The sequence below is a fragment of the Diabrotica undecimpunctata genome, chromosome 1, assembly GCF_040954645.1.
Source record: "Diabrotica undecimpunctata isolate CICGRU chromosome 1, icDiaUnde3, whole genome shotgun sequence".
Lineage (NCBI taxonomy): Eukaryota > Metazoa > Arthropoda > Insecta > Coleoptera > Chrysomelidae > Diabrotica > Diabrotica undecimpunctata.
Window position 1 is genome coordinate 55,589,790 of NC_092803.1, and position 21,269 is coordinate 55,611,058.

Sequence of the window (21,269 nt, forward strand, 5' to 3'; positions counted from 1 at the left end):
TAAATGGAGAGACATTGAATATTAAGATTCTTTTTGTAGGACAAACAAGTTTACGTATGTTTAAAGTTAGGGAGCCGATTTGTATGGTAGCAATTTGAGGCTGTCTTCGGCACAGATGACGATTGCTTTTTCTTTCTTTGGGTAGGTTGGTTTCGGTGATGTTTTTGCTGCTGTTACGTATGACATTGGAGAAGTGTTGTTATTTGGTGTATCTTGGATTTGCGGATTATTGACTCTTGTTGTGACACTGTTGTGAAAGGAACAGTTGGTTTGTTGGTATTTTCCGTGCTGCTCATGTGCACATAAGGTGCATGTCAATTTTTGGTATTAACTGACAATTTTATTTTGGATGAACTATTGAGTTTATTGCCTGGCCTATAGGGCGGGCATATTATTTGTATTAGCTGTTTTTATACAATAAAGTTTTATATAACTTTCTGATAAGAAGGTATTAATTATTCTTATCGTACAAAAACCACATCGGGTATACTACACCACTTTTTTAAACGATATGTATGTTTTCGATATATTCATTGTTATACGCTGCAATGTGAACTCATCGACGGCTGGCGCTGTGAACAAAATTGTTAAAGGCAAATAAATATGTCAATTAAATAAATACTTATATTGGCACTTCTTGCACCAAGCCACTTTTTATATTTTGTTATACAAATTTACTTCCCAAAAAAGTTTAATTAAATTTGGAATTCGTCTTGTTGGAGAATCGCTTTCATTTGCTCGTAGAGACCATTTATATTGTTAGTTTATTGTAAAAGAAACAATCTATGAGAATATGCTATACTGTTAATGAGTCGGTGCACTTTGGACATTCGAACAACACATAGGTTGTTCTTTTGATGTCAACAAGTATCCATGAGTTCATGTAGAGTATGGCTGATTCTGAGTCAACGGATAACTATTTTTTCTTCTTTTTTTTATGATGGGTAGCTGCGATGTGTCGATGTTTGAATTTCATGGAGTTTTGAGAAGTTTTTATCCCAGTGATTTGGCCAGGATTTCTTAATCAGTCATGAAAAAATTGTTGATTATCTCCAGGTTGTACGAATTCATATTTTAACCTGGTAATTGATTTATTTGTAGAATCGTCAGCAGTTGTATCGATGGTAGTTTAAATTTCGTAGAGTTTTGAGGAGCTTTTATCCCAGTTATTTTGCCAGGACTTCTTAATTTCAGTCAAAATGTACTAATTAATAGTTTAAGCTGGTGATAATTGCTTTCTTTGCAGAATTGTCAGCAGTCTCATTGGCTAAAAGCCCGACATGAGAAGGAATACAAACTCGTGTTGTTTGAGCTCCAATGGAGACCAGGCAGTGCACTAAGGGGTGTTCGGAGTATACATTTTAAAAATAGTAAAAAGAAGAATGGAGTCCTTACAAATTGGACATTTTTAGCTTCGTTAGGTAATCAAATTAATGATTGGAGTAGAGCTTACCTGTATAGGTAGAGACGAATAATTATTTGTGATTGTTACGAAAAATCCGACTCCTAACTTAGGTTTTTGATACCTGTATCTGTACCTGTATCTGTATTATAATACATTAGGATAGAAATTTGTGTTACCAGTTCTTGGAAAAATGGCCTCAGAAATAAGGTTTCATTATTATTAAAAAAATTTTAAAATTTTTGAAAATATAATTTTGACGAAAATAATAACCTTTGTTGCAGAAAGTACGATAGTGACTAATGTTTGTCAGGATCTCTATAGTTAGAAGTCTTTTTGATTAGTTCCTATACTGGATTGGTTTGATTATAAAATACATTAAAAAATATGATAGCAGTTGTTGGTGACCCAATGATAGAGGAAGTTCACCGCTTCACAGTCTACGCTTCCGATGGAGCTGGATCTGAAAGCTTCAAGGCAAATTTACTATACTGTATTTTGAACAGTTTTAAGGGCTCGTAGATCAGGTTTAGTTTGTTGCAGATTTTAAAATATTGTGCCTAGCTATGCAGTTGCCTTTTTGATGTGTCATTTCCAAGTGAGATGACTATCGAAATAAGGTCTAGTATCTTGTGTTTCAAAAACTGTCAAGGGTGTGTCGTTTAACATGATTTAGTGATCTAGAATTCAACGTGTTCTTCGGGAAAATTGAATCAGTTTCGTTTTTTCGACGGAGAAATTAATCCCAGCGCTCTTCAATCACAAACGCAATTCGTTTACTGCATTCTAGATCAACTTTCTGGTATTGCTTTTGTCTTTATCGCAGTAGTATAAAATCAGATTATCTGCAAACATAGTATATTCTACAGGTTTGAGTTTATTCTTGCAATTGTCGTTAAAGGCTAGTATGAAGAGAATGAAGCTTAGAAAAGACCTTTGAGGAACGCCGTTGTCTTAAACATAGGTTGGGGAATTTGTTCGATTGGTGAGAACTTTGCAACAACGGTCGGTGAGAAACTGGTCAATAAAAAAAACATGTTTTCAACAGTAATGATACTGCTATTATGTAATGTTTTTTCTGGAATGCGATGATTTCTTTTGTTGTGTTACAGTTATCAGTCTTCAATTATCAGCGTTGCTGAGAAATTGTCGTAAGTCCGGACTAAGCTTAATCTTTACTGTGTTTTCTCAGATACCATATACAAGAGTCATTTGTTTTTCATAAGTTTACACGTTATACATGTAAGTGAAATTTGGCGATAAGTGTTCAGATTAATCAATGCTTTATCCTCTGTTTTATTGGTACGACAATTATTCCAGTATTCTGGGAGCTTATTGTTCTTCTTCTTCTTCTTCGTTTTATGTGGACATGACTCTGTCTGGTTTTCGATGTGCCTCCAGTAAGTTGTCGTTCCATAGGTTTCGTGGTCTTTCTACTGATCGTCTTCCTATTTTGAAACCGTCTCTTGCCGTCTTTACCACTCTGTTTGTTTTCATTCGGCTTATATGATCGTTCCATTCTATTCTTCTATTTTTTATCTAGTTCTTGATTTTCTCCACCTTGCATCTACGTCGTATATCTGTACTTCTAGCCCTGTCCCATAGTGTCTTGCCATCAATTTTTCCAAGTATTTTGTTCTTGTAAATACAAATACAGTAATTGCAACATACATTAGAACTTATTTAAGTAAATTCATTTTCAAAAGTAGTCATTGCACCAAGGTATCCATCTGTGATTTTCGATTTTTGTCTTAGTTCATTTTCCGAGGTTTTCTATTCCTTTGGGACTTTTGAAAATACTTAAAATGGACCACTCACTGAACAAATGAAGTTTTTCTTTGAATGACTTATTTATAAGTTTTTTTTACATTTCTGACAAATAACTCTCGTGCCTATGCTACAGAATTAACCAAAAGGGACTAAACATGTTTTAAAGAAAGTAAAGAATTGTAAAAAAAATATGTATTACGTTTTGTCTGGAAATGACCAACCTTCCAATTGACAAATGTTTTGTTGCACAGCCTCCACTAAATACGAATTTTTTCAATGGCTCAATATTTAAATTAAACCTTATTTCTCACCAAAATTGTAAAACATTTTATTTAATGACGAATATTATATATTAATTTGATTTCTTTTTAGATATTATCCACCGCTGTTCTTATTATTCAATATTATATTACCAGTCAGCATTCCTGTCTATTTTTGGAACGAAACCATTTGGAACTCATTTTGGATAAATTTCAACACTAGATTTACTTTGACATTAAACATTGCCTTTTTCGTGAATAGTGCTGCGCATATGTGGGGCCAGAAACCGTATGATAAGTAAGTTTAATCATGTTTAACTTTTAATTTTTTAGACTTTTATGCGATTACAACAACAACAAATGTTCAAATGAAAGTTCTAGGAATATTTCTAAGCACAATTATGTAAATAACGAATTAAATTTAACCAACACGTATCCCGGTAAGTTTTGAGTAAAAAGCTGATTCTTTCGTCCAAAATATATTTTGTCATATGATTGACATGGTAGACTTTCCCAGTGAGAATTTTGTTTTGTTCGAATCCAGCTTTTTCTGGTCACAGACGGAGCTTTTTGGCACTGGATCTGGACCGAAGTATTTTGTAGCTCATTCTTTTCTGGCAAGTCCATCAGATCTTTTATTGCCGTGGATTTCTCAGCGCGGCCTGGAATCCACAGCACTGTGGCACTGTTATGTTTAGCTAGTCTGCTGAATTATTTGCGACATTATCACACTAAGTTCACCTTAGGGTTTCTAAGAACACCCATGGCCGCTAGGTTATATATGCATATATTAATCAGCTTTAGTTTACATACCCTCATGTTAATTTCTTTTGCACAGTGCATGATTACATACATCTCTGCATGGAATACAGAGGTATGTTCTCCTAGTGGAATAAAAATATTTACATTTTCACCACTACATAATATTCCTAAACCCGAGCCTTCTGGAGTTTTAGACCTATCTTTGTTTCAGGTATAACCCTGGAGCCTGGATAATATATTTCCTCTGTTCCATCCCTTTATCCCTCTCGTGTGTCTATGTCTACTTGGAAATGTACTTTAAGACTGTATTTGGATACCGTATCGTTATATCGCTCAGGTTTTCTCGCAATCTTTATGACCCCATTCTCACGTTCACCTTATATCTATGTTTAATGCGTGTAATGAAAGGAGGCCCAGTAGGGCCTCCATAGCTGCCGTTGGTGAGCCCACTCATAGCTCTTGTGATTCTAAGGAAAGGAAGTCTTTGCACCTTACTGATTCCGAGTAAGTCTCGAGTTTAATATTACTCCAGGATACTTTACTTTGCTTAGCAGATGTGTACCATTTAGGCTTAGTGGTCCCAACTACTTTAAGTTCCTCTTTCTGGTAAATTTTATGATTTTGGTCTTCTGGGAGTTTGTGTTAAACCCCTTCATTTAAAGTCCATTCTGTAATAAGTGGTAACCTGTCATTATATTATCCCTGACCAGATTTTATAAAAAAGAAGATAAGATTTTTCCTGCAAACAACCTCTAGATACCTGTGCTGACGCTTTAGCGCATTATTCTCCAGTTGGTTAGTAGAGTCGTTTTTCTACAGTTTTTGCTACAAATGACAAGAGACTTATCGGCCTCAGGGACTTAGCTTGTTTTCTGTCTGATTTTCATGCTTTTGATATGTGCTCCAGTCCTGTAATAGCCTTTAGTATTATATATAGTTTTTTGTACGGAAGTTAATTTCATTACTGTAGAACTATTGCACAAATGTACTCCCATACTCTCATATGTTTAACGTTTTGGTTTAGACCCAGGAGAATGCAATGCATTCTAAGTTTTTTTAGTTTATCTTTACTCATTCTGTGTATATGAACCGGACTTCTTTTGGAGTAAGAATGTAATTATCTGAGGGTCCTTCAAGAAAACTTTAATGGCGCCTTAACTTAACAGAATTAGAATTATCTTAAAATTATAATTGTTCGGCAGCTATGTCTAAGATCCAATGTATGCCTTATCGTCCCTTTAACCCTACCTAAATAATATTCCAGGCCTGCTTGATATGCTTTCCAGTCTGTTTTAAGGGGTATAAGATAAGTTACATTATCATATTCAGGTTCATAGGCTCATTGTTAGTTATGTCAAACCTTGTTAATTCAGCTAATTAAATAAAAAAAAATGCGCAATAACAGTATACCACTGACCAACTGTAAACTTTTCGACGTGTTTATTATAGTCAAGAAAATACTAATTGTATTTATAATATATATACAATAAGCATTTTTAAAATACACGTTCGACTCAAAATACAGTCCTGGCAACTCTCTTAAACTGCATGCAGTAATTCTAGACATGCCTGAAATACAAGAATAGGTTAGACTGAAAGGAGACTTTGTGAAGAACCGTATGAATAATATCTGCCATATTTCTTTGTAACGTTAAACTTTTTAATTCTTAAACCTAATTTTTAATGCTTTAAAACCATACCTTGTATTGTAATAATACCTTATTTTCCGGGCTTATGGTCTGAAAATTTCTAACATCTGCAACTAAAGCAGATATTTTCAAATGCAATGAATTTAATGAATATGTAGTGGAATCTTCAGAGCACCTGGAAAGAGATTTTTATATTTCTAATCTTTATGGTTAAAGTTGATAAAATATTTTGCATCAAACTTGCCAAGCTAATAAGCGAAGATTTAAAGAACAATGGATATAAAATAGAAAACGTAACCTAATTACTAAAAGGAAAGGACAAATCACCACTGCCACTTTTTACACTTACTTTTAGTAAAAAGGAAAATCCAAAAAAAAGTATATGAAATTTAGCATTTAAAAAAATATTATAAAAAACGACAAAATAAAGAACCTAAACGTGTACACTGTAATGGTACCCACCCAGCTAATTATAAAGGTTGCACCACTGCTATAGCTCTTCAAAAGTTACCGAACAAACAAATACCTACAACTACATTACAAAACAAGGCACCAGACATGGAGAATCATATACAAAACCAACCAAGAGACATCATTCAGAGAATCTTCCTCTCAAATACCAGCAGATTATTTATTTCCCGCTGATGTAGAGTCGATGTTTCACTTCCATATGTAACAACTGGGCAAATAATTGACAAGTAAAGTCCTAATTTAGATTGTCTTTTTAGCTGCTTATGATGCTCGATTTTCCGCAGCTATTTTTGCTGAGACTTCTTTTTCTATGTTGTTTTCATCTGTGATTACCGCCCCCAGATATTTAAACTCTTTTAGTGCTTCGAAGTTGTGGTCATTAATATATTCTGCCTAACTCTTAGTCTTATATTTTTTGGTTAAGAGTATGTATTTCGTCTTGTCTTGATTTATTCGAAGACCCAGACTATGTGTTTTCTCCTTAAGTTGTGTGAAACCTCTCTCACGTTTCTTGTAGAATGAGCGACTGGATCTAGATCATCACCAAAGGCCAAAAATAGTTGTCTAAGGCCAAATTGAATAGCAACGGTAATAAGGGGTATCCTTGGCTAAATTCTCATGTTATGGTATCGACGTTCTGTTTTCTATCTTTACCTGTGCATGTAAGTCTGTCACGCACATTTGAGTAACTTCACTAATTTTGTTGGTATTCCCATTTCTAGCATCGCTAGCCATATTCTGCTTCTTTTTATCGAATCATATGCCTGCTGGAAATCTACGAAAATTTGGTGTCATGTGTACATCTCGGTTGAATTCCTAGTTATTTTTGAATATTTGTGGGATCATAAATATTTTATCTATTGTTGACCTTCCAGCACGAAAACAGCATTGGTAGTCGTCTATAATATCTTCCGAATACGAGAGAACCTTTTTAGCAAGATAATTGATAGAACTTAATATTTCGAAATTGTTCTTTATTTCTCTTCTTATATATATGTGGATATTATAACGCTTTCATTTCATTCCCTAGACATATTCTGTTGTTGCCATATTCTCCGAATAATGTCATACAATTTTTGATATAAAACGTTTCCTCCTTGTTTTCTCAATTATCCATTTATACAATCATTTCTTGCGCTTTGTGATCTTTATGAGATGCTATCGCATTATTTACCCTTTGAAGTGTAGGTACTCGTATTTCCACATCTACATAATGGAATGTAATACCTGCTTCCTCTATCTTACTTTCAATATTTAATAAATTCCGAAAATGTTTCTTTCATCGTTCCATTATTAGTTCAGCTGCTTCATTTCTCATAGCGTATATTACTCCAACAATTCCACCTTGTCTGACTGTCTTCACTTTTCTAAAGAATTTCCTTATTTGATTCCTCTCCCCACTTATGTCCATTTCTCGTATTTGCTGTTCTATGTAGCTTCTCTTTTTAGTTTTAAGTAGTCGCCTTGTTTGTGTTTTTGTTCTGTGAAACTCTCTTTCTTCTCATCTGTAGTGTTTTGTACCATTTTCAATATTTTGTTAGTTTTTATTTTCAGCATTTCCTCGCATTGTTTGTCAAATCATTTCCATTTTGAGCAAGTCCTCTTTTTTCTAATGGTTTCATTCGCTACTTATTCTATAATTAATATCACTAGCTGCCATGCTTGCCCTAAGTCTACAATATGCTCTTCTTCTCCTAGCAATTGAAATCTGTTGCGTATGGCTACTTGATAATCCAGTTTTTATTTGGTGTTTATATTCCATCTTTCTCTTTGTTCTTGTTTCTTCTGCTTTTGTACTGATATTTATGTTCTCAACTTATATTTTACCAAATTCTGATCACTATCGCTGTCAGCTCCTCTCATACTTCGCGAACTAATAATGCTACTAGAGTGTCTTGCATCAATGAGGACAAAATCTATTTGGTTACGTGTTCTTCCATCATTCGAAACCCGTGCGACCTTGTAAATGTTCGTTCTTTCAAATTGTATGGATTTAACAATAATTTTATTAGATATATCATTTGCTGTGTCATGTAGGCTATGTTTACCAATTAGTTTTTTTAAATAAAATAAATATACGTAGGCGGTTGCGTTTGGATTTGATTTGAGCATCTTACCATTCTCTACCACGTGTTTCTGGGTCTACCCGTCATCAGAGAGACTTGTAAGAAGACTCAAACCAAATCAAAACGCACCGACTAGTATGGCAATTATAGGAAAAATAATTACCAGAGTATGCTATAGCGACCTTTAGCGAGGAAAGATGATGGTTTTTTTTAAATAGTCTTCCTTACATAGTTAAGTATTACAATCCTCCATTACTGCTTTAATGTCGTGTTTTTCTGTATTTCTGTTATATCCGTGTTATAGTTTTGCAATTATCTAATGGCTCTTTTTGCTATTCCAGGTCTGTTCCAACTTAACACATTCCACGTTCCTATGCAAGTATCCTTATTCCATTGCCTATGTAGTTTATATTCAATATCCGTCCTGTTCCAAGGCAATAATTTATGTTTCGTGGCTCCATTTTTTACATGTTTTGAACGCCGGTCCATAGTACAACCCCTTTTTGGAGAACCATTTTACCCGCTCTCATCAGTTCCCGACCCAATTTTCTACCCGGGTTGGATACCGGATCTCCAGTTAAGCGCGTAAAGTTAAGAGTCGGATTCGAGTAGAAGAAGCTAAGTGGAGTAAATTGGAACCAACTGCATGTTTTCGCATTATGCCCCTTTACCCACTGTATTTTTTATATATATTTTACAAACATCTAGAACGGTAATGCTTTGTTTTTGCTATTGTATAATTTATTTTCTTTTTTTAGGTATATTAGTTCAGTAGAAAATCTAGCAGTGTCCTTAGCGGCTTTGGGCGAGGGATGGCACAATTACCACCACGTGTTTCCATGGGACTACAAGACCGGTGAGCTAGGCAACGTGTACAACCCATCGACAAGCTTTATTAACTTTTTCGCTCGGCTGGGATGGGCGTATGATTTAAAAAGCGTCTCCAATGACATGATCTTGAGAAGAGCCCAGAAGACGGGCGACGGAACTCATCCCGATGTATGGGGCTATGGCGATGAAGACATAGACAAAGCTGATATGGACGAGTTGATACACATGGCGGAGGAGAATAAGTTTTTTAAAAGGGAAGAGTAAATTTCTTGATGTATGAAAGAAACTACGACTCTGTATAGTTTTAAATCGACAACTATCGCTCGAAATATTAACGATAAACCATATAATTAAGATTAAAATTTCAAACAGTTTACATTTTTTTTTGTTAAATGACAACTTCTTATATGTATTTCGTGTACACAGTATTTTTTTTTCTTTTCTTAACCTTGTTCTCATAAATTCAGTTAAAATCCGTAACAATTTTCTTAAAACGTTACATTTCAGATAATGTTTATAGAAAGCTAACCTTTTCAGGTGAATTTTTATTAAATTTCAGACATGTCTGAATATTTCTTTAGTTTTTAGTTTCTCCGTTAAAACATTTTTATCTGTTGCTTATTTAGTTTATCTAGAAGTAAAATATTTTGAGTTTATTTTTGGTCCATTTATATTATATGAATTATAATTTTAGTTTTAATTTAATAGACCTACATTTAGTTATCGCGATGACAATTCACTTGTTAGTCTTTTGATTCTATGGGTTTATTTTAAGATAACCTTAGATGTACGTGCATTCTAAGAGTTATTTAGTCATATACATTATAATACTAATAGACTGATTACTGCAATACATTACCGTTCTCCCAATGCGACAGAGAAAACTGACGCAAAACAGTCCCTGCATCTCTTTCTAATGAACCGGATTTTTTGGCCACGTGACCTAAATAACCAATGGGAAGGTCATGTGGTTGATAAACCAGGCTCCTTAAAAAGTAGGGACTAGTTTGTGTCAGTTTTCTCTGACGCACTGGGGAAACGGTAATGTATTGAAGCGATCAATCTATTTGTATTATATATCTATGTATTTAGTTATCAAAATAACCAAACTTCGGTGAAAATTCAGCACTTTTTATTACAATGTTTTTATTGGTTTTTTAAATTACATATCTACTAATTTAATTTTTGTCTAAGGAGAGTTTTTCGAGCAATAGTTGCCGGAAACAAGTACCAAAAATTAAAAAAACTGAACCATACCTACAAAGTCGAACAAATCTTCTTTCGGGAAACATATAAATATAAATTAACTCGTTAGCAAAAAAAATATTATAAATATATTTTCAGTATGAATTGTCTTTGAAATGGAGACAGTGTATTTACAAAAAATAAGTGTCTTGGTAGAGAATTTTTAGTATTTTTTTGGAAAACCCACGAATTTAAGGAACACTTTTTGTACGTATGCTTCTAAAATAATATAATAGTACGATTATATTGAAACATGTATTTAAACGATTTAATAAAAAATATTTATTTATTAACAATTTTTTCTATAAACATTTTTTTTCTTAAAAATTTTTTCCTGTAAATTACTTACCTTGAAGTAGAATGTTTGAAAACTAAAATATTTGAAATGTATAGGGAATCATAATACTTATGATTCCCTATACGTATTCTGTTATGCTGAACCTATGGAGCAAAAGCTTTTGGCAGTTTCTTCCTCAGCATAAATAAAAGTACTGAGGAATAACCTCGGACATCTATACAGTGATATTCAAGACGACCAACAGGCCCATTTTATAACCTGCAAAGTAATGATCAATCTGCTATTAACTATATGACAGTTGATTTAGAGATAAAATAGAATTTTGTCAAGAACTGTAATATGTTAATTAAATTATTTATAACAATTGTTTGACCACTCGGATCGAAATTCATAATCAGCATCCAAAAATACATAAAAAATTTGTGTGGACTTATCAGAAATGAAAAGGCCATGAATACCTAGCTGGCCCCCATACTACGAGACACGATGTATAAAACTGATTGTTTCCGATCCCATTACACTGTTTTAAGTATTCATGTGGAGGTGTTATATATTTTAGAAGTAGTAAGGTATAATAATCAAAATTCAATATGCCGACTGTTTACACACCTACAGAAAGAGTACAAATAATAAAATGGTACTTGGGGGACCATTCTGTAAAAGAAAATATTAATTTTTGAGCTTTTAAACATAAGCCAATACCTGTCGAAAAAACTGTATTGGCCATTATTCATCAATTTGAAAAGTTTGGTTGTACTAATGGCAGATGTAAAAATTGCTTTCGTCAGATATACCTCGGGAAAAGAAAATTAGTCTAGAACGAGAAATTAGAAAAATTCAGGTCTTCTTCTTCTTCTAGTGCCGTCTCCACTAATGAAGGTTGGCTATAACCATTGCAAATTCGTCTCTATCTTCTGCTTTTCTTAAGAGCGTCTGTGTGTTTAACCCGGTCCAGTCGCGAATGTTTTTCAGCCAGGATATTTGTCGTCTACCAGGACCCCTTTTTCCTTCGATTTTACCCTTCATAATCAGCTTCAACAACTCGTACTTATCATTTTTAAGTATGTACCCCAAATATGCTGTCTTTCGCCCTTTAATGGTGGTCAAAAGTTCTCTGTCACTTCTCATTCTGTGCAACACCATTTCGTTCGTAATATCATCGGTCCATGGTATCTTCAATATTCTCCTAAAAAGCCACATCTCAAAAGCTTCCAGTTTTCTCATTAGGTCATTATTAACAGTCCAGGCCTTGACACCATAAAGAAGAATAGAGTGGATATAACATTTTACTATCCGATATCGGATTTGCAGATTGAGTCTTTGGTTACTCAGAAATTTCCTCATCTTCAAAAAGGCTGCTCTTGATTGCTCTATTCTTGAGCGAATTTCTGATTTCGGATTCAGATCTTCCGTAATCCAGACTCCTAAGTATTTCGTTTTGTCCACTTGCTCAATATCTGCATTTTTTATCTGGATACTTGTAATGACTTTTCCTCTCTTAGTGATAACAATGGTTTTTGTTTTCTTTATGTTTATTGTTAAACCAAACTGTTCCCAGTATCACAAATTGTGTTTAGTAACGTCTGCAGGTCTGTCTCACTTTCAGCGATAATGACTGTATCGTCAGCATAACGGATGTTATTTATATTTTCACCATTTATCTTGATCCCTTCTGTACAGTTTTCAAGTGTTTGCGTAAATAACTTTTCGGAATATACATTAAATAGTAATGGTGAAAGTATACAGCGAGTGATTGCCGGTATAAGCAATCCCCCACTTACTAACCAACGGCTTAGGGCGGATGAGTCGGTGATTGGTGGGACATTCTTTTATCCTGGGGTTGAGAAATCGGCCCCGAACGCGGTGAATCAACAAATAATGGGGAACCACCGCATTAACGGCTCACAGAGCACCCCCAGGAAAATCACCATAGAATTGACACTGCAATTGCAAACCGTTACTAATCATGGAAAGCGAAGGCCAAGATTCGGCAGGAGAGGAGAAACATATTTATACCACGAGGCCTCTCAGGTCGTAAACATGCGAAAACCTCGTGAAGAAATCCTAAAAATAAAGAAATCTAATTTTAGAATGTGCACATGAAATGTTAGAAGTCTATTTGCGGCTGGGAAACTTGACAACGCAATTCAAGAAATGAAAAGAATGAAAATAGACCTACAGGGAATCAGCGAAATGAGATGGCCAGAGTCAGGATCATGTAAAAAGACGGAAGTGTATTATATTTTTCCGGTAACAGCATAGAAGACCCGCATCACAAAAATGGTGTAGCTATATTATTAGTAACATCAGAATTGAGTGAATATGTGACCAATTGCGTACCAGTCTCGGATAGAATAATATTACTCCAAATAAATACCCAACTATTTAAAACTAACATACTTCAAATCTATGCCCCGACTGCAGATAGAAAATCCTATGATGAAGTCGAGAAGTTGTATGATCAGATCCAAAATATCTTACAGAAACTTAATAAACACGAAATTTTATATATTATAGGCGACTTCAATGCAAAAATTGGGAAAGGTCGACGAGGTCAGATTGTAGGTGCTTATGGTCTAGGACAACCTAACGATCGAGGACAGAGATTGTATAAATTTTGTAAAGAAAACGATATGATCATTGCAAACACCTGGTATAAACTACCCAAGTGACGACTATACACTTGGAAAGCCCCATTTGATGATGGCAAAAACCTTGATTTCTCAAGAAATCAAATAGACTATATACTTGTAAATGAGCGTTTCCAAAATGCCGTCAAAAAGTCGCTACATTTCCTGGGGCAGATATTGGATCTGATCATCAACCACTTGTAGCAGATATTAAACTAAGGTTAAAACAAATTCAGCGACAAAAACCAATGTACTTAACTTTGACGATATAAACATAAAACATAACATTAAAAAAGAATTTAACAACAGAATAAAAAACATCGGAGAACAACTAGAAGATCTAGAAGAACTATGGAGTGAATTTAAAAACCAAGTTAATGAAATCTCCACAAACAATAATTATAGGAAAAACTTAATCAAGAAAAATAAATGGATGACAGACGACATCTTGAAATTAATGGAACAACGTCTACTGATAAAATCTAATGAAACAGAATATAGACACCTGCAGAGAAGAATGAAAAAGGAGATCAAATTAGCCAAAGAAAAATGAATAAGAGAAAGGTGCGTCGAAATGGAGGATATAATATCTAAACAAGACTTATTTAATATGCACAAAAAACTAAAAGAAATGAGTAATATATTTAAAAAAACGAGTTCCCTCTGTACTCGTTGACAATAATATCAAAATTAAGTATTGTAAATGAGCACGAAATAAGAAAAGAATGGCAGCTGTATATATCAGAGTTGTTTGAAGATGACAGGAATAATATTGACGAATTCTACCAAAACTGTACTGAAGGCCCAGAAATTATGAAATGCGAGGTAGAACACGCTATAAACAATGCTAAAATTAGAAAAGCTTGTGGTCCAGATGATACACCAACTGAGTTGCTGAAACTAATAGAGGAGAATTCGTCAATATTATTCCTGTCATCTTCAAACAACTCTGATATATACAGCTGCCATTCTTTTCTTATTTCGTGCTCATTTACAATACTTAATTTTGATATTATTGTCAACGAGTACAGAGGGAACTCGTTTTTTTAAATATATTACTCATTTCTTTTAGTTTTTTGTGCATATTAAATAAGTCTTGTTTAGATATTATATCCTCCATTTCGACGCACCTTTCCCTTATTCATTTTTCTTTGGCAAATTTGATCTCCTTTTTCCACCGGAGTGATTCCCACAGATTGGCTCAAATTCATCTTTGTCGCAATACCTAAAAAACACAATGCAAGAAAATGCTCAGAATATCAATTAATTAGCCTAATGAGCCACACTCTTAAAATTTTCCTAAGAATACTTCACAAGAGAATTAGACGCAAATGCGAAGAAGATCTTGAAGATACCCAATTTGGTTTTAGAAATCCTATGGGAACCAGGGAGGCACTTTTTGCGCTTAAAATCCTACTACAAAAATGTGACCAAATAAAAGATGTATTTGCATGTTTCGTGGACTTCGAAAAGGCATTCGATGAAATACAGCAGGTAAAATTAATGCAAATACTGAAAAATATCGGAATAGATGACAAGGATATTCGTGTCATTAAAACTTTGTACTGGAATTAAACTGCTATCGTAAACATTGGAGATAACTACACCGATGAAATTTCCATACAACGAGGAGTCAGACAAGTTTGCATTTTGTCGCCAACATTGTTCAATGTTTACTTAGACCAGTTATTTAAAAAGACACTTGAGAGACAACCATATGGAATAAAAATCAACGGGGAACTACTTAATGTGATTAAATATGCAGACGATACAGTAATTCTGTCAGATAATATTGAAGATCTCCAAATTCTGCTTGATCGTATTCAATAGGTAGGAGAGAAAATGGGCATTAAAAATAAACTCAAACAAAACCAAATATTTAGTTTTTAGTCGTGACCGCATCCCGATGTAAAGCTTCAATTAAACCGAGTCCAAGTTAAGAAAGTTCACAAAATGACATATTTGGGAACTGTGATAATGGGCCAACTAGATCCAGACAGAAATAAAACGTAAAATAGCAATGACTAAAACTGCTTTTATGAAAATGAAGTCATTTCTTTGCAATAATCATCTCAGTTTAAAACTACGACAAAGAATGGTTAAGTACTATGTTTGGTCCGTACTTTTGTATAGTGCAGAAGTGTGGACGCTAAAAGTATCGACCATGAACAAAATTAAAGCATTGGAAATGTGGGTTCATAGACAAATGCTAAAGATACCTTGGACAACAAGGAAAACTAATGAAGAAGTACTAAGGAACGTCAACAAAGATAGAGTACTGCTAAATACTGTTAAACATCGAAAAATGTCTTATCTGGGACATTTAGTAAGGGGAAGTCGATACATAATATTACAACTGATCCTTAAAGGCAAAATAGAGGGCCGTAGAAGTGTAGGAAGAAAACAAGTTTCTTGGTTACAAAACATTCGTGAATGGACACAGATATCAAATGCTGGACAATTATTCCATATTGCAGAAGATCGAGAAGCCTTTGCAATGGTGATCGCCAACGTCGGATAATTCTGATATGGCACGTGAAGAAAAACACAGCCCTGTCCCACTCCTCTACTTATCTGTTGCGCATACGTGCTAACTCCATCTAATGTTACCACAGCCTGTTGGTTCCAACCGAGATTTCTCACTATGTTAATGTCATTTTTGTCGAGTCCTTTTCTCTTTAGACATTCCATGAGAATGTTATGTTTAACTTTGTCGAAAGCTTTCTCATAGTCTATAAACGAAACGAAAAGATCTTTTTGTTGCTCTCGACATTTTTGGGCAAGAGTTGTGAAACTACACAGAGCTTTCACTGTTCCTAAGCCGTTACGAAAGCCAAACTTTCTATTACTCATATCCGCTTCGCACTTTCTGAATATTCTTGCATGTATAATCTTTAAAAATGTTTTTAATGCTGATTAATCTATAGTCATTACAGTGTTTGGGGTTCTTGGTTTTTGCTAGCGGAACAAAGATCGATAGCAACCATTCTGTAGGTATCTCACCAGATAGGTATATGTTGTTAAAGAGTATAGTTATTGCATTTAAATTGTCTTCGTCTATAAGTTTAATCTGCTCAATATAAACTTCATCTGGCCCAGGGGCTCTGCCAGATTTTGAGTTGTTTATAGCATTTTGGACTTCAGATTTTAATATTATTGGTGCTTCCTCGTTATCAATTTGTGTTGGTTTCGTTCTTGTGTCCATGAAAAGATCTTTAATATATTTAGTTCATACTTGTTTTCTTTTAATTGGGTTATTAATAGGTTTATTGTTTTTGTCAATTAATCGGTTAGGTGTATTTGTTCGTGATTTTCCAGATAATTCTTTCACTTTTTTATGTAAATTATAATGATCATGCTTTTTCTGCAATTCTTCCACTTCGATGCATGTTTCCATCATCCACTTTTCCTTAGCCTCTTTTATTTTGTTCCTTATTCATTTATGTTGTTCTCTGTACTTATTTGAGTTTTTGTTTCTTTTGAAGTTGACTTAAATAAAAAGAACAATAAGGGATATTTTGAAAAGAACCAACTATCATTGTTATAAAGCGCAGACCACTCAAGAAATATTTCCTAATGATCATTTTAACCTTGCGTAACTGGCGATCGTTTTCTGTGCACCGTTAGTGGCGGCGTACTATGAGTCCGCATACCTTTTTTGCACGTGAAAAGCATGATATACATGTGACCTTGTTTTTATGAACAAGCATTGTAAATTATTAATATACTTACTTTACTAAAAATATACAAACTCTACAATTGTACTGAGCATTTTATTATTGAAAAAGGGCCTCCAAATAACAAATGGTGTCTCCAAATTTTTAACGACCTGTTTAGCAGCCGACATACGAGTTCTCAAGTTTACTGCCATTGTTCGTGATGTGGGAGGAGGTGTTTTGTCCACTAAATTTTTCATCTTTTCCACCAAGTAAGGTACTTGTACATCCTCATCTTCAATTTAATTCTCAGAATAAGAATATATTCTTTGCTTCTCTACTATATCTTCTTAGCTGTCTTTGTCGTTGTTATTCACTACCTCCTTATTATGTTCATCTTTATCGAGACAGTCTAATATTAGCCGCTGTTCTTGCTCTTTTTTATATGATACCATCTATAAGATAATTAAATTATTGGAAAATAAAAACCATTTTTATAATACTGTTTTTTCCTCCTCATTCTTGTCAGGGCGTGGTGGCATTCTCAATATATTATCCTGCTGTCTCCATTGACTGCGATCCTCTGCCATATGGACGGTTTCATGTTGGGATTTTCCCACCAGAGTTTTCATTAGGTTGGCCCATCGTGTTAGAGATCTTCATCTTGGTCTTCGGACTTCTAGCTTTCCTTCTACTACGAATAGTTTTATGGTCCCCCGTTCTTCTAGTTATGTGGTCGAAGTAAATTAGGTATGCTCGTGTTACTTTTTTTAATAGCCTCTCTCTTATATGAAGCGCTTCCAGAATTGACAGGTTGGTTCTATGTTCTGTATTCTTCGCTCTTATTCCTATCGATTTTTTGAAGTGTCAGTTCGTGAATGTTTCAGCTGCGTATGTAGCAATGGGCAAAATAAGCGCATTGACCAACTTTAACTTAGTATTTCTTGTTATTGTTCGGTATTTCCATATTTTAATCTGTTGCGGTTCTGGCCATTGTTAGTCTATGCTTGATTTCTGAGGAGCACTCGCCATTGTTGGTTATCAGGGAGCCCAAGTGTACAAATATGTCTACCACTTCGAAATTCTCCACTTGGTGTTTGTGCGGTAGATTATTATTCTAGAATTCTTCGCTTATCCGGCTTAGCCGTTCATGGTAATCATTTCGACTTTATTCGCTGCTAGTATAAGTGTACCATCTGCGTATTGCAGGTTGCTGATTTTTATGCCTCCTCTTTTTTACCTGATCTACACTCCTGATTTATTATATTTACAAAGAAAATATAATAAATCTTTCAATTTGTTTATCTAATAAACTACTATGTAATTGTTACTGCTCCCGAAGTGTCGCTCCACAACTTGCTACTAACAACAAACCAACGCACTTCTGTAGGTAATATGAAACACTAAATACAGTCAAGACATGGTCAAGGGATACAGAGCGCGGCGGTTGGGTTGGGTGGGGAAAATTGAAAGTATATTGTGAACACAGTTCCAAAGGAAAGACATACATAAAGTAAGGTGGGTCTCCAATGACGGAACTACTCCTAACCAAATAGATCATGGGCTCATTCATGGAAGGCACTCTAGTAATATCAGCAGCGCACATAGCATAAGGGGAGTAGAAAGTGACTCGGATCACTCCTTGTAAGGACGACTATTGGAAGAAGAGATACCAAATGCACAGCTGACATTAAACCAGAAATGGCAAAATATAAGAGAAACCATTAAACGAAAAAAGTACTTATAAGACCAATAAACAAGAATAGAGAAGCTTAGAAAGCAACTTGAGAACAACCACAGAACCGGTCAGTCTAGGCAGTTTTATACGAAAATAAAAACACTAAAGGGATTCCTTTGGTTTTTATTTCCTACTATTCCGGGATTCATAAAAGATGACAGAGGACAACTTCTTACGGAAAATATAGACATAAGCCGACAATGACGAGTGTATTTCAAACAATTGTTAAATACTGACGAGTCAACAACATATGAACAAAATCAGTACCACTCAGCAAAACCCGAAACAGCGTTACGGGAGAACGCTAATATGATTAAGAAAGGGGGAGAACAACTTCAAGTACAAATGCATCACCTTATAAATGAAATATGGCAAAGAGAAGAGGTACCAATAGAATGGCGTGGAAGCCACATAGTACCCGTTCACAAAAAGAGAGTTCGACATGTATGTAAGAACTATAGAGGAATATCATTAATTCAAAAAATCTTTAAAGTTATGTCGATTATTCTATTAAGAAAATTATAGAGACGAAATAATAGATGCATACAACGTTCTGGGAAAGGCCCAATCGCAGAAAGTTAGAGGAAAAGATGAAAGGGTGCAGTAACGAGTGATCTATGTAAGATGGAGGTGCAACAATGGGAGATTGCTGAACAAGATCGGTTTAAGTGGAGGAAAGTAGTAAATGCCGCCAAGACTCATTTAGAGTTGTAAAGCCAAGAAAAAAGAGAAATGTATGGTCCAGAATGTTGGTTGGACTAAGTAAAAACAGAGAAATAACAAAACAGACGATTATGCTAAGATTCAAGAATAACGATAATTAGAAATAAAGAAATATGTGCATATGATTCCCTCGGCCACGTGATGCGGAACGAAGAAAAATATCGAATTCTTCAACTTGTTATGCAGGGTAAAGTATTTGGCAGAAGAGGACCGGGACGCCGTCGTATCTCGTGGTTGAAAAATCTCCGACAATGGTTTGGGATGACCTCAGCGGAGCTGTTTCGCAGAGCAGTCAACAAAACCATGATAGCCTTGATGATCGCCAACATCCAGACCGGATAAGGCACTGAAGAAGAAGTGCATATGATTGAAGAATATGGATCTTTAACTTTAATTTAAATGTTTGTAGTTAAGTAATTATTAAGGAATGCAGTAATATAAATATTACCTATTTGAATATATCTTTGTGTTTTCTTTAAATTCTTCATTAATGTTTTTCCAAAAACTTCTGTCACATACGATAGTAACTCGTTCAATTTGTTCTGTTTCCGTGGTCTTTACGAAATTGGAGTAGGTGATTTGGGCCTGATTAAAATTAGGTCTAATGTAAAATTTAATTATTTTTTCAACAATTCCACTAATATAGGTAGCAAGCTTGTTGATCTGCACGAGTTGGGTGCTTAAGTTGTACGAATTGGGTGCTTTAGTTGTACGAATTGGGTGGGGAGTTATTTTACTAAGTTTGTGTATTAGGATTATTGGTACTGTTTTAAAATGAAATAGAAACTTTTCTTAAAATTCAATTTTATGTGAATATTACGTATGTAAGTTTTACTGTGATTATTTTTAAATCGCGGACCACCTAACCTTTTTCTGATAATAAGCATACTAATAAATTGGCAAGCTTCACCACCTGATAATTTTTGCAAACGAGATTGGTGACGTTTTGGCTGTATCGGGTCTTGTTTCTGAGGCATATGTCATTATTATTCTTACACTGGCTTTATAAATTCTTGACTTCATCTCAGTGTTAATGTGTCTGTTTCGCCATATAGTGTTATTAAGGCATCCTGACAGTTTATTTTCTTTTTTACTTGATCTCTCACTTCTTTGTCCAGGTCTCCATAGCTAGACAGTGTAATTCCCAGGTATTTTAGTTCCATTACTTGTTCAATACTGATGCAATCAATCTGGTTGGTTATTTGCTGACTACTATTGTTTTAGTTTTCTGAGATGAGATTGCCATATTAAATTCTTTTGCTCTTATGTTAAATCTGTAGACCAGTCTTTGCAGACTATCTTCATCTTGGGCTATCAATATTACGTCGTCTGCGTAACAGAGTATTTTTATTTATTTGTTTCTAATTCTGTTTCTTGTCTTATTCCACACCCTATTTCTATAGGTTCTGTAAGTTGTCCATCTATTCTGACTTCTATTTTGTTGTTTTGGTAGATGTTTTCGATAGTTTTTATAATATTTAGGTAACTTCTATATTATACAGAAGATGGATTACATCTTTGAGTCTTACTCTGTCAAACTCTTTCTTTAGGTCAATCAGACACAGAAATGCTGGTCTATTATACTATAGTGATTTCTCAGTAATTTGATTTATAACGAATATTGCATCTATACATGATCTTCCACTACGAAAACCCTGTTGTTCATCTGCTAACTTATCCTTTGATTTGTAAGCACTTGTAAAATTTTAGTTGCAAGTTTTAGCGTAGTGTTAACAAGCACCTCTGTAGTTTTCTGGCTGTTTTTTAT

At 34.5% G+C, this 21,269-nt stretch overlaps 1 protein-coding gene across 2 annotated transcripts in view; it reads left to right on the top strand.

The window, feature by feature from the left end:
- Positions 1–10,752, top strand: part of LOC140449432 (acyl-CoA Delta-9 desaturase) — a 158,063-nt gene extending 147,311 nt beyond the window's left edge. For both annotated transcript variants that reach the window (XM_072542602.1, XM_072542610.1), the window contains exons 5-6: positions 3,545–3,730; positions 9,139–10,752. In XM_072542602.1, the coding sequence (XP_072398703.1) occupies positions 3,545–3,730; positions 9,139–9,475 (523 nt within the window). In that variant the 3' untranslated portion in view covers positions 9,476–10,752. The remainder of the gene's footprint in view (positions 1–3,544; positions 3,731–9,138) is intronic.
- The last annotated feature ends 10,517 nt before the right edge of the window (positions 10,753–21,269 follow it).